Source organism: Otolemur garnettii, unplaced genomic scaffold, assembly GCF_000181295.1.
Source record: "Otolemur garnettii isolate 467f Iridium unplaced genomic scaffold, OtoGar3 scaffold00089, whole genome shotgun sequence".
Lineage (NCBI taxonomy): Eukaryota > Metazoa > Chordata > Mammalia > Primates > Galagidae > Otolemur > Otolemur garnettii.
This window is the reverse complement of record NW_003852484.1, coordinates 1,005,273-1,018,574: the sequence shown is the minus strand read 5'-3', so window position 1 is coordinate 1,018,574 and position 13,302 is coordinate 1,005,273. Positions and strand designations below refer to the sequence as shown.

Sequence of the window (13,302 nt, the reverse complement as noted above, 5' to 3'; positions counted from 1 at the left end):
CCTGGGCTCAAGTGAATCTCCTGCCTCAGCCTCCCAAGTAGCTGGGACCACAGGCACCTGCCACAACGCCCAGCTATTTTTTGGTTGCAGCCATCATTGTTTGATGGACCTGGGCTGGATTCAAAGCCACCACCTTAGGTGTATGTGGCTGGCGCCTTAGGCACTTTGAGCCACAGGCGCCGAGCCAAGATTAGAAGTTTTGGTTTGAAAATTGGCAAATAATTTTTTTTACCCTGTTCTTCTCTTAGGTGGTATCTTTAAAATAGCTTCCTGGGCAGATGTAGTGAATGCACACGTGGTACCTGGCTCGGGAGTTGTGAAGGGCCTACGGGAAGTAGGCCTGCCCTTGCATCGCGGGTGCCTGCTCATTGCAGAAATGAGCTCTGCTGGTTCCCTGGCCACTGGCAACTACACTAAAGCAGCAGTAAGTGACACGGGAACTATTACACTGCGTGCTGGAGGGCAGGAAATATCTTAATCAGGGTCATGGACCTGCCAAGAAAACAATCAGCGCTTGTGTGGCAGAATGTTACAGTAGTACTAGTTGATAAGAGTTCCTTGATAGTTAATAGCATTTCATATCTTATAGTGGACTCTTGAGGAGTTTGAATTGTACTCCTAGAAAAACATTGACATACAGATAGTCAAATGAACATCCACCTATACCTACCAGGCCTTTAAGGTAGTTGTCGTTTTCTTCTCTGTGAGTTGCCTCTGTCTCCGAGTCTCCCAAGGCCCACAGAGATGTACATTCTCAGGACAGCTGCCCACAGGAAGTAGCCTTATCTTATTCCTTTCTGATGTTGATTGGGTTTATGTGGACAAAGCTTGTAACCACAGTCCAGAGGCACTGTTTCCTCCAGGAACTATTCCATTATTAAAAGTTTCTAACACCACACACAGTACTCCCGCCCATTCCATTCCTGCCCCTGCATGCCAGAATAAATCAGGAGACAGATGATTACCTAGTTAAAAAGTTCCCCTTTACCTTTTCCTCTGGGTAAATTTTTAGTTGGGTAGTCACCTAAAGAGGTGAATACATCACCTTTAAAGCCTTTGCAGATACTATAAAAAATATAATATTACTTTTAAAAATTGCCATGAGAATTTTAATTTTTCATATTATTTCAAAGACTGTATATGGAGCTATTAAAAGTTCACACAGCCCTAGAGTCAGGTTTTAATTCTCTCCCCACCCCCCACCTCCTTAAGTTGACCATAAATGTCTGATTTCCCAAGTCTCAACAAGCAGGGGTACCCTAAGTTAGTGCTAATGTTTGGCATTCTGAGAGTCTGGGTCAAATTTGAGGACGAAACATCTTGTGGCCAGGCACAGTAACTTGCACGTGCAATCGTAGCACCCTGGGAGGCCAAGGTGAGAGGATTGCTTCAGCTCAGGAGTTGGAAACCTGCCTGAACAAAAGCAAGACCCTGTCTCTACTAAATAGAAAAATTATCCAGACGTTGTGGCAGGTGCCTATAGTCTCTACTACTTGGGAGGCTGAGGCAAGAGGATCACTTGAACCCAGGAGTTGGAGGTTTTGTGAGCTATGATGACACCACAGTACTGCAGTGAGTCAGTGGTAGTATTTAGTGGTATGAATAGATTGGTGTGAGTGTAGCCAAGCACACCTTCTAAAGAAACTTCAGTATAGAATTGGGGAGACCAGTTAATAGCAAATGTTAAAGGAGACCGAAAGTGAGAAATGAGTGAGAATTTTAACTCTTGAAAACTTAGCTGTTTTTTATATGATGGCTGCTTTTGGGTACGGAGTAGCCTGTGTAGATGGTCAATAAGCCTTGAACATGGTTTCATACGATTATGTGTTCTAGCCTACTCACCCCAGATGCTTTTGGGAAGTAGATAGGTCACCAAGTGTTACTAAAAAATAAATAACTATGCAGCATCTTGATTTTAGGTGCACTAGTATAGGTTTTTGTTAATGTAATTAATTGGTTAATCAAGGGCAAGTGTGGGAAAGGATCGTCTCAGGGTCTTAATAAAGCAAATAAATGTGTTTCATCATCACAATTCATACCTAAGATGATCTGTTTCAGATGTAGTTTATATCTGTGAAATGAGAAAAGGTAGCTATAACATAATAAAGTTTCTAACTAGTTAAAAAAATGGTTTTTTACTTTTGTAGAGCTGTTATTCTGTGTGATTAACTGTGTTCTTATAATATGTCCTATTCTGTTTAGGTCAGGATGGCTGAGGAGCACTCTGAATTTGTGATTGGTTTTATTTCTGGCTCCCGAGTAAGCATGAAACCAGAATTTCTTCACTTGACTCCAGGAGTTCAGTTAGAAGCAGGAGGTAAATCCATTCATTGGTCATGACTCTTTCAAAAATGCTGCTTTACCCACAGCAGGCAAATTAAACTTTGCATGTTACTATACAGTTGCTAAAGAGAAGCCTTCTTAGAACAATGACTGATGGGCCCTTTGGCCTGCCAGTACTGACTTAGAATCTCAAAGCAGCTTGCAGTCTAATTTTAGGATAAAAATTTAGACTGTTCATTGAAACATTCTGGAAAACTAATATTTTAGGTTACTATTTCTTATCTGGTGTTCTGAATACGCTACCAAAAGATGGTATTATGGTCAAGGAAGTGTGGAAAACCCTAGGCCAGCAAAATTAAAGATGGTTTCTCTGTTAAAGACCTTTGGTGTGCTGATGTCTATTGTGAATCTCCAGTGTGAGATGTGGTTCTGTCATGTTTACCAAGCTTATTTGAACATGTAACATTTTCAGCAGCCTAAAAATGCAATTAGAATGGCTAAAAAGCAGTACTAATTTTCCCATTAATGGTCTTCTCTTCAGTAAAGGAATAATCTAGGTTATAAAAACATACATATTTAACTGTCCTGTAGGAGTCAATAAAGCTACTTCAGTTTTGAATGAGGAAGAAGTTATCAGAAAACAATAATTTTTCTTGAATTGGTTATTATGCAAGAAAGGTTGCTCATCATAGTTAACTGGAGTTCTTTCTGTCCCTTTCCTTCTTTAAATTTTAGGTTAGGCTTACAAAGTTGAAGATTGGAACTGGGTTCTCAGTTTATAAAACCATTAAAATGAAAACGACTAGGTCACACCTCAGTGGAATTTGTCAGATTGACAGCTCTGATTTTCTTTTTTTACCATTGTGAAGTTCAAAAGATACCTTGAAAGATATTAAAAGGAAAGTAGATTTTTAAATGAGTCATTCTCATATAACTCATGCCTCCTTCTCCCCACACCAGTCCAGCTTTCCTCTCCAGAGATAACTGCCTACCTGGTGTGATGTGTGTCCACCCAGACCTGTGGCTTTGCGTATGCTCAGATATGCACATGCAGAGTTGAGAGAACGTTTTGTTATATGCACTTTCAACTTTCATGCCCACAGTTACCCATTCCCCTTAACAACTGCATAGGGCTTTCTTGTTAGGTCATAATGTGGTTTAACCATTCTCCTGTGGAAGCATTTAGATTGTTTAGAAATGGGATATCCTCACATATGTATGTGTACTTATAGAGTATTTCTGGAGTAATTCTTCCAACTAGACCTGACGCTCCTTCAGGATGAGAACTCTTTCTGAAGAATGCACTTCCCCCAGATGTTGAAGGAATGAACAGCTGTTTAGAGACAGATGAAAGAGTGTTTCTGAGAGGGGCGAGATACACACTGACTAGGTCCTGCTTGAGGTTTATAATGTCAAGAAGGGTATGAGTTTGGGAAACCTTAGTTTTCTTTTTAAACCCTGAAACACTGTGACTAGTGTATCCATTAATCTTGGAGGAGGTAATTATTTTGTATAGATAATATGTGGGTCATTATGAAAGTTTTGAGATATACAGAAATCAAGAAATGGAAAATCCACATACACAGAAATGAATGCAGCCCTCCCAACAACACTGATAAACCGAGCAAGTTGAAACTTGCTTGGGGGAATCAGAAAGGACATTTTTGCCAACAGCGTTTCGTAGAAGTGAATTAATGGACTGTAACACAGTCATAGTGTTACTACCAATACTTAAGAAAAAGAAGGAACTGCCTTTGGGTTATTTTGTTTTCAATTAAGTACTTTAAACAGGAAACATTACTGAAGGTTAATCAGGAAGAAAACTCATAGGCTGATGAGAATTCAGATAAGTAGACTAATGGATAGTAGCGTACCCTGCCAGGTTAAAGGATATTGAAGGTTTCCTATGCTGTTTCCCAACTTTTACATTTCAGATTTTATAGCAGATGACTTGCCTAAGGCTTTAATAATTGCCTTGGGTTTGGCTTTTTTTTATTTTTTATTTTTTTGTAGTGTTTGGCGGGGGCTGGGTTTAAACCCGCAACCTCCAGTATATGGGGCCGGCACCCTACTCCTTTGAGCCACAGGCGCCGCCCAGGGTTTTGGCATTTTTTAAAGTTTCACATTTATGAATCAGATAGATTTAGGTTCCTGGCCGTTCCTACTTGTGACCGTGTATCTTTGGACAAGTCACTTTATTTCTTATTGTTTCATTTTCTTAATCTATGAAATGGAGATAATAACATAATTGGCCTCAGGCTAATTGAGAGGCTTTACTAAGATAATGTATCAAGCATTCAATACACATCTTGGCATAGAGGATTTTTTTTAAGCCTCCACAATTCCTTGACTAGTACAGAAAGAGTCTGGGTTTTTAGGAATATTTAAAATATTTTAGATTTGAAAGATAATAAGTCATTTAACAAAACAGCAGAATTCTTCTGCTTCTAGAACAGCAAAATTTTAAAAAGACCAAGAGAGCAAAAATCAGAGATTAGGATTTGTGCATAGTCTGTGTGACTGCCTGATAGAGCTGTGGCAGAAATGTCCCTGGTGATAGTTGGGTGAGATGCCTTTGGAGGACTTTCCCAGGAGTGCATCACAGTGATTCTGAGATGTGTGCTGAAGTTGTCTTCAATTTTGAGGCCAAGTTTTATTGTATCTTTTTTTTTTGAGACAGAGTCTCACTTTCTTGCCCCTGGTAGAATACTGTGACATTATAACTCACAGCAACCTCAAACTCTTTGGGCTCAAGTGATCCTCCTGCCTCAGCCTCCCAAGTAGCTGGGACTACAGGTGTCCACCACAACATCTGGCAATTTTTTTTATAGACAGAGTCTCACTCTTGCTCAGGCTGATCTCAAACTCGTGAACTCAAGCAGTCCACCTGGCTTGGCCTCCCAGAGTTCTGGGATTACAGGCATGAGCCACCATGCCCAATATTTTATTGTATCTTATTCACATTGATTCTTTCTTGGCCACATAGGAAATTTACTTCGTTGTTTCTTGATATTGTTAAAATATAGATGATCTACAATTCAATATTGAGAGGATTGGTTAGCCTCCTCCACCGTGGAGGTCTCTGGCCTATCTAGGTAGCCTCTTTAGACACTTTTGTTACCTGCTTGTTGTACAGACAGAGCATGGAAATCAGAGGCATGTTTTTATTTAAAGCTAGTTAGATATTTTGTCAGAGAAGTCATGTGACAAGGTTCTTGATTTCTGCGTTATGTTAAATAGTAGCTTTTGTGTTTTTCCAGGGGATACTCTTGGCCAGCAGTACAATAGCCCACAAGAAGTTATCAGCAAACGAGGTTCTGATATCATCATTGTAGGCCGGGGCATAATCTCAGCAGCTAATCGCCTGGAAGCAGCAGAGATCTACAGAAAGGTTGCTTGGGAAGCTTATTTGAATAGACTTGGTATTTGAGTGTCTTGGATTTTTTGTGAAGACGTTGAAGATATGTGGTCTCCTGAAAGTCGCTGTTTTGAAATGATCAGCACCCTTTACTACTGGTTGGATTCTTCCACAGGGCCTATGCGGGAATGGCTTCTGGAGTTATGATGGTCTTTAGGAAATATTGAGTGACTTGTACTCACTCCATTGTTTCTATAATACATTCATTCTCAAGTTCACTTTTATTAAAATGGATGTTTGGTAGACACCCACAGTCCTGTCTGTGCTAGTGTCTTCCACATTTTAGGATTACTCCTTTCTCTAAACAGGAGTATACTATTTTTTAATTCTTGTAATTACAATGAGACAAAATTTCTAGGGCATAAAGAGGCAAAAACCAGTATAGCATTTCTTAGGTTCTTTATTCTCTGTCTAATGTGTTACCCAAATAATATCTAAATATTAGCCATTCTCCTCCTCCTCCTTAAAAGTGTCAGTCCAGGTATCCAAATGGTGCAGGTTTCTAGGACTGCTGTTGCTCACTCATCAAAGAGGGCAGGGTGGGGAAGGAGAAGATGGCTGCTGCTCCTACCCTAAGTCAATCTGTGGCTGTCATTTCCACAAGTGATGTGGGGTTCCGGCTCACTCCTTCCCTTAGTAGAACAGTGGTGAAACTCAGGCACAGCATACTTCAAAAGGTCTGTGGGAGCTTGGCACCTGTGGCTCAAGTGGCTAAGGCGCCAGCCACATACACCTGAGCTAGCAGGTTCGAATGCAGCCCCGGCCCGCCAAACAACAATGATGGCTGCAACCAAAAAATAGCCAGGTGTTGTGACAGGTGCCTGTAGTCCCAGCTACTTGGGAGGCTGAGGCAGGAGACTCATTTAAGCCCAGGAGTTGGAGGTTTCTGTGAGCTGCGATGCCACGGCACTCTACCCAGGGTGACAGCTTGAGGCTCTGTCTCAAAAAAGAAAAAAGAAAGGTCTGTGGGTATTTGCTTAAGGACAGTGTCAGACGACACTTGCCAGCTGTTTCCACCCCTAACTGCCCATTCTTTAATGACTCAGGAGAGCCTAGGATTCTAACTCAGATTATTATTATGTTTCTTCTAAAAGTTTCTACTTTAAGAACTGTGCCAACGTGCAGTTTGAACTTCAGGTCCCTATTACTGTGAGTCCCTCTGCGAGAAAGAGACAAGTTATCAAGGAAGAAGCAGTCAGTAGAAAAAGGAAGGGGCTTAGCCCTGGGGGCTACTCTAAGAGAGCCAGAAGTTGTGAAGGGAAGGAGAATTTCTTGAATTTCCTGCAACTTGCAGAAATCTCAGGTGTCTTCTAAGTCTTGAGAACAGAGGCTGAGAAGCCTTGGAGTTCTGTGCTGATGTGGCTGCTCTGACTAGATCAGCAATTTTCTCACTTTATCAGATAGCAGATTCACCTGGCCTCTGGCAAAAATGGGCCTCGCCCCGCCTGCAGCATTTCTGACTCTGGGCAGCACTGGGCTGGCACTGAAGAATTTGCATTTCTAACAAGGTCTCAGGTGACAGTGAGGCTGCTACTGTTGTGACCAAGCAGAGCCTCTTCACTGGTTAGTCACGTTTTGCCTCTGCAGTGACATAGCCTTTAGGTCTTTCTCACCTGCTGAAAGTCACCTACTCCTGACTTTCCTTCAAAAGTGCCATCTCTGGGATGCGGGATGGGGTGCTGTACGTGTTCCTGAAGCTCACCCAGGACCCTGCTAGGTGACTTGAGGGGAAATTAGAAGAATCATCTGGCACCTGGTGTTTATTAAAGGGCAGGTTCCTGTACTTCACGGGGTCAGATACTCTGTTTTAGCACATGGGGGTTGGCTCAGCAACCTGGGCATCCCAGGTGGTTCTGATATTTCTTAAGGACGAGCCCAGTGTTGCAGGCCTCTTACCTAAGCAAAGGCCCGAACTGTCTGAAGTCAAAACTTCGGAGGACAAAGTGATTCAGACAGACAAGCACTTGGGCTGTGAGAGTGCTGTTCTTCAGCACTGAAGTAAGGTGAGGCATTAGATAGTTTAGCCTTTTTCTAGTGAAGGAGCATTGACAGAACAGGAGCTCCAGGCACGTGACATCTGCCCTCCTGGGGAAGACAGAACAGTCCCGACTGGATGCAAAAAAATAACCTGGAAGACTAATGGAGAGGAGATCATCGCCTGGCCTCTTCCACTCCTCTGGGCATTTTGTAGAGTATACACCTGTGGATTTTTAGTGCTGGGGAACCAAAAATGCCAGCTAGTTAGGGCCTCTTACTTGGGAGCTGTAGAAGACCAGCCCTGGAGTCTCAGTCCCAACTCTCACTCTCAAGCTGATACCAGTCAGCTCTAAGAAAAGCTGCTGACAGCAGCCCTGGGGCTGTTTAAAACTTGCCTCGAAAACACACCGGAGGGGGGTGGCAAGGAGTAGGGTGCTGGCCCCATATGCCGGAGGTAGCAGGTTCAAACCCAGCCCTGGCCAAAAATTGCAAAAAAAAAAAAGCACCGGAGGGTGTAGATGTCAGCCCGAGGACATTTTTAATGTTCTTTCTTCCCAACTCCTTTTCGCCTACCTCCGCAGAACAAAATAGCTGCCAGGACCAACGTGTAGGCGAGGGGCGAGGACGAGCTGTCTGTGTGACCATAGACCCTGTTGGGATCCAAGACAGAAGACAGGTGCAGTCTTCTTTAAGCTGGCCCCAGAGGGCCAACTGGCTCTTCTCAGCTTGGAGGAACTGAGTTTCTGACAGCTGAAGAGGATGGCAGCTTCCTGGTTAGTGTAGTGCCAGCCAAAGCGCAGTTCGCAGGCCTCCTAGCAACCCTGGGTTTGCTGCCGCGGGAAAGTTGTACAGAATTGAGGGTAGGCAGGAGAAAATAAAGCACCTGTGCAAATCTAGCAACAGGAGAAGAAAGCAAAGAATACGCGGAACAGGTGTAGAAACAAAGTTATTGCTCATTGCTGAGTTCTCAGCCCAGGAATGGGGCCCAGGAAATGTTTCTAAATGAATGGATGAATAAGCAGCCCCTAGTGAACATGGACTACCAGAGGGAACAGACTAAACTCCAGCCACCAAGACTGACCAAAAACAAGACACACAATATTTTGTTTCAGGAACTAAAAATAAAAGTTTTTGAATTTGAAAATTTGATGGCAAATTCTAAGAAGGAGACAGTAATATTGAGAACCATTATCATGGGATGGAAGATCATATGAAGAAATATACCAAAATTTCAACCCCAAAGTACAAAGAAATAGAAACAGTAAGGGAGTAGATAAGAAGAGGCTTAGAAGAAGGATCCGTGACTATTAAGAGAAAAAGATGTAACTGAGGAGAGGAAATGATTACAGAAATAATTGAAAATTTCCACAATTTGAAAAAGTACTTGAGTCTGCAGATTAAAAGAGCCCACTGAGTTCCAGGCAGAAGCTACAAAGAAATTCCTAGGCATAGCCTATAAAAATGATTGCACTTCAAATATAGAAATTATACAAGCCTTTAGAAGAATAAATTGCATGCAGCGTAAAAGGAATCAGACCAGATGCAGATTGGTGTTTGTAGCACTGGAAGCTTGGAGAGACAGGTAATGACACCCACAGGCCCTGAGAAGAAAGGACCAGTCATAACCAAGCATCCCGGTCCCCTTTTAGCATCCTGATGTGAGCGTTTCTATCTCCTTCAGAATGTTTCGGTGTCCTGGGCTCTGGAGTCAGGCCTCACTAAGTGAGATGCACAGAGTATGTGCCTTCAGAGGCTGTCAGGGCAGAGGTAAACCAGGTGTATCTAGTGATAGGAATGGAAGCTGTCGGCTGGTAGCTGAAGTGGTGAGCATATTCAGAATGAAGAAACTGAACCTGGCAGCCCCTTAGAGACCCTCTAATCCAATCAGTCCATTTCACAGAGAAAGAAATTCAAGCCCATTGAGAAATGATTTGCCCAAAATTGCAGAAAAGCCCGTTCCAGACAGACTAGAATCCTTCTCTCTTGACGGTAGTGTTTTTGTTACTACATTCTTTCTACTCCTTTTCTGTAATTCCCTTTTTTTATCCTTTTGTGTCTCGTAAGAGATATCAGCTCATCTTTCCTTATCCATCATACTCAGACAGGCCTTGCTACAGTAAACTAAATCTTTCTGACCTCCTGCCCCCCTTTCACCTGCCAAGGGCAGTACTCTGATCTGATAGTGGGCCATGAGACCCTAACTGCAGGGGGCCTGCAGGAAGGAGTGCTGCAGAGAGGCACCGAGAAGAGTCTGAACAGACCTGCCTTGCTGGGGTGAGCTTAGTTGTCATGCTTCACCCATGCCTGTCCAATGACATTGCTATAAAAAGCCCAAGAGGGTGGGGTTTGGGGGCGTCTGGAGAGCTGAACACAGGAAGGTGAACAAGACAAGAAGAAGGGTGGCACACCCAATTCCACAAGGCAGAAGCTCTTGTGCTCGGGACCCTAGCAGGCCTTGCTCTGTTCATTTGTATCCTTTAAAATATCCTCTGTAATAAATCAGTAAACATGGTTCCCTGAGTTCCTGAGTTCCCATGGTTCCCTGAGTTTAACTCTAGAAAGTTAAACCCAAAGAGGGGATCGTGGAAACCCCAACTTGAAGCTGGTCAGTCAGAAGTCCTAGAGGCCTGCACTTGCAACTGAGGTCTGAGGGGGACAGATTTGGGGACTGAGCCCTCAACCTATGGGATCTGACGCTATCTCCAGGTAGACAATGTCAGATTGAACTGGGGGACACCCAGTTGGTATCCACTGCAGGACTGCTTGCTTGCTAGTGAGGCGAAGTCCCCACCTGGTTTGGAGCAGAGAAGTCGTCTGTGTCAGCTGTGGTGTTGGAATGAGAACCAGGGAAAAGAGCAGTTCTGGTTTTTCCTAACATTGCTGCCAGGATCCAATATACAACACCAAACTAAGTGGCAGATTGTATATTGTTCCCAATTCTTCCCTCCCTGAATCCAGACACTTTGGCACGTGGCTCAGCAGCTCCCTCCCACAGGAAGTGGAAAATATTGCCCCACCCCACTGATGTTGGCCTCCCCTTGTGTGATTTCTTTTGGTGACAGAATATCACCTGCTGCCAGTTCTGAGCCAAGCTCATGCGTTTCTGCTCACCTCTACTGACATCTGCCACCACCCTCGAGAGGAACATGCCCTGGTTAGTCCTCTGGTCACAGAAGAATGAGAGAAAGGCAGAGCAGCCCGGCTCCAGCCCCGTGGCGTGCTGACGGGTGCTCCCGCGGCCCTGCAGGCTGGGACATGACCACACGTGCTTGCTACAGCGTGCCAGGGGATACCTGGCTAAATCCCCCTACAGTGTGCTGTGGTTCCCTCAGGTCCAGCCTGGTGGCCAAAATTATCCCACCAAAAATCAGTCATCCTTATTGCTTTCCGTGATCTCTAGACCAGTGTTTCTCAACTTTCCTAATGCCATGACCCTTTAATACAGTTCCTCATGTTGTGGTGACCCCCAACCATAAAATTATTTTGTTCCTACTTCATAACTGTAATTTTGCCACTGTTATGAAGCGTAATGTAATAGCTGATAGGCAGGATGTATTTTCATTGTTACAAAGAGGTCGCAACCTACAGGTTGAGAACCGCTGCTCTAGATGAAGCAGCTCCTGATTTCTTGTGTGAATCCTGTATTTCAGCACCATTAACTCAGGACCAATAATTGCAAATGGCAATGAGCAACCCTAGGACTCTGCACTTTGGTCCCCTTTCCCCTTAACAGGTGGATATGATGCCAGGTCATCAGTGCTAGGAAGGTATTTCTTTTAAAGGAATCTAATATATTTTTTAAAAGCATGAGAAAAAAAGTCAGGGCTCAGTTCTTTATATTTGTCCTATCATCAATGCTGTTTTATTCAGTGCTGATTTTATTTTGGATACAGGATGTGAAATGCCATGTTTTTCTTTCTTTCCCCTTAGAGCCTTTAAAATTTGTGATCTGGCCTTGTGTTATACCCTGCAATCCCTTTGTTTTTCCCACAGCCCTTTCAAGTTCATACTTGGCTTGCCTGCCTCTGAAAAGGGAGGCCACAATAGAAACAAAAAGAGAATTGGACTCCACTAACAAATGCAAACAATGTAACATAACCATCTGTACCCTGGTAGTAATCTGAAAAAAAATAGAGAGAGAAGCAAAATAATTAGAATTTTTTTTTTTTTAATTTTTAAAGTTCAAGATTTAGACATAAGTACTGGTTTGGGAGAACTTAGGCCTCTCTCCTCCCACCAAGGGAGAGAAACAAGAGGCCAAGGGAGCCTCCGGACAGGCCACTGTGTGAGCCCTCAGCCTGCTGCTGGATCCCAGGGAGGGCAAGGAGTGGAGTGGGCATCCAAAATGAGGCCGGGGAGCCAGCCACAGAGCAGGTCTGTGCCTTGTTTATCTGGGAGGGGTGGGGAGGGGGGAGAACACTCAAGATCTAGAGACCCTCACCCCACCCCCCAGTTCAGAGCATGGTAGTGGATTTTGAGGCCATGTGGTTCTGGGGCCAAGCCTGGGGTGGCCTGAGCGTCCTGTGGCTCCAGAGTGACATGACTGAGAAGCTGAATTTCCCCACTTTTCTGAAAAGGGCATGGGAGTTGGCTGAGAAGCAGACCTGGTGGGCCTGAGGGTCTCTCAACCATCATGTAAGGACATTTCAATGGGCCATGGATGGACCATACAACCAAGATTTTGCTGTCCTTGGGGCCACTGTGTACAGGTAGAACTCCATTTCCTGCTCCAGGGGCCGCTGTGCACAGATGGAGCTCCACACCCTGCCTCCAGCTGGCAGCACCACCTTGTCTCCCTGCACCTGGCAGCCCCCCTGGGGCCTGCTGGGGTGGGGGGCCGGTAGGGGGGGCCTGGATTGACTGTGTCTAACAAGACAGCTGTCCTAGTTTACCTGGAACCTAGTCACATCATGCTTTCTGGCACCACTTGAATAGACTCTTGAAGTAGAGAAGATGTTGAGTTTAGAAAAAAAACTGTAAAATTATGTTTTTTGCAATTGGAATATACCTAAAACAACTCATCTTTGCCTCTTAGAAACACAGCATAGTTAGCCTTTGATGTCTTTCCCTTCCTCGTCCTTTCTCCTTCCTTACCCTGCCCCCACCATCTGGCTGCCACCTTCTCACTTCCCCAAACCCATAGTGTCTCCTGTTGGATTGCGTGTGGCCTCTTCCTTACTTTGGATGTCTCCCAACTTAAGCCTACAGTCCTTGTGGCTTGAGCTGAGAAGAGATCCTAAGCAAAGGGGCCGGGTGGGAGGGCTACCCAAGTATCCCTGGCCTCTTGTCTTTCCTGGGTTCGGGGCCCAGCTTGTCTACCCACATGGAGATGCTCACACAAGGGGTGACCCCACAAGCCTCAGCTGGTTGTATGTTTGCCTCTGTATTTTTTTTTAAAAAGCGTTTTATGAGCATGGATCAGGACATGAATGCCAGCTCACACACATGCCTGCAGGAAGCCTGGCCATGCAGTAGTGCCCAGGCCGACGTGTGCACCTATTTATTGGGAAGGAATCTTTGTGCCAGGAGTCATGGGATATGTGTTGGTTGTCATCCTTCATTTTTAAACTTTTTGCTACTTATTATTTTATTTTTTTGCAGTTTTTGGCCAGGGCTGGATTTGA

General features: G+C 44.2%; 1 protein-coding gene across 1 annotated transcript in view; it reads left to right on the top strand.

Annotated features, from left to right (window-relative positions):
- The window catches only part of UMPS (uridine monophosphate synthetase), a 12,788-nt gene extending 6,873 nt beyond the window's left edge, over positions 1–5,915 (top strand). The window contains exons 4-6 of the mRNA XM_003795071.3: positions 249–424; positions 2,203–2,317; positions 5,544–5,915. Of these exons, the coding sequence (XP_003795119.1) occupies positions 249–424; positions 2,203–2,317; positions 5,544–5,713 (461 nt within the window). The 3' untranslated portion in view covers positions 5,714–5,915. The remainder of the gene's footprint in view (positions 1–248; positions 425–2,202; positions 2,318–5,543) is intronic.
- Positions 5,916–13,302: the final 7,387 nt, after the last annotated feature.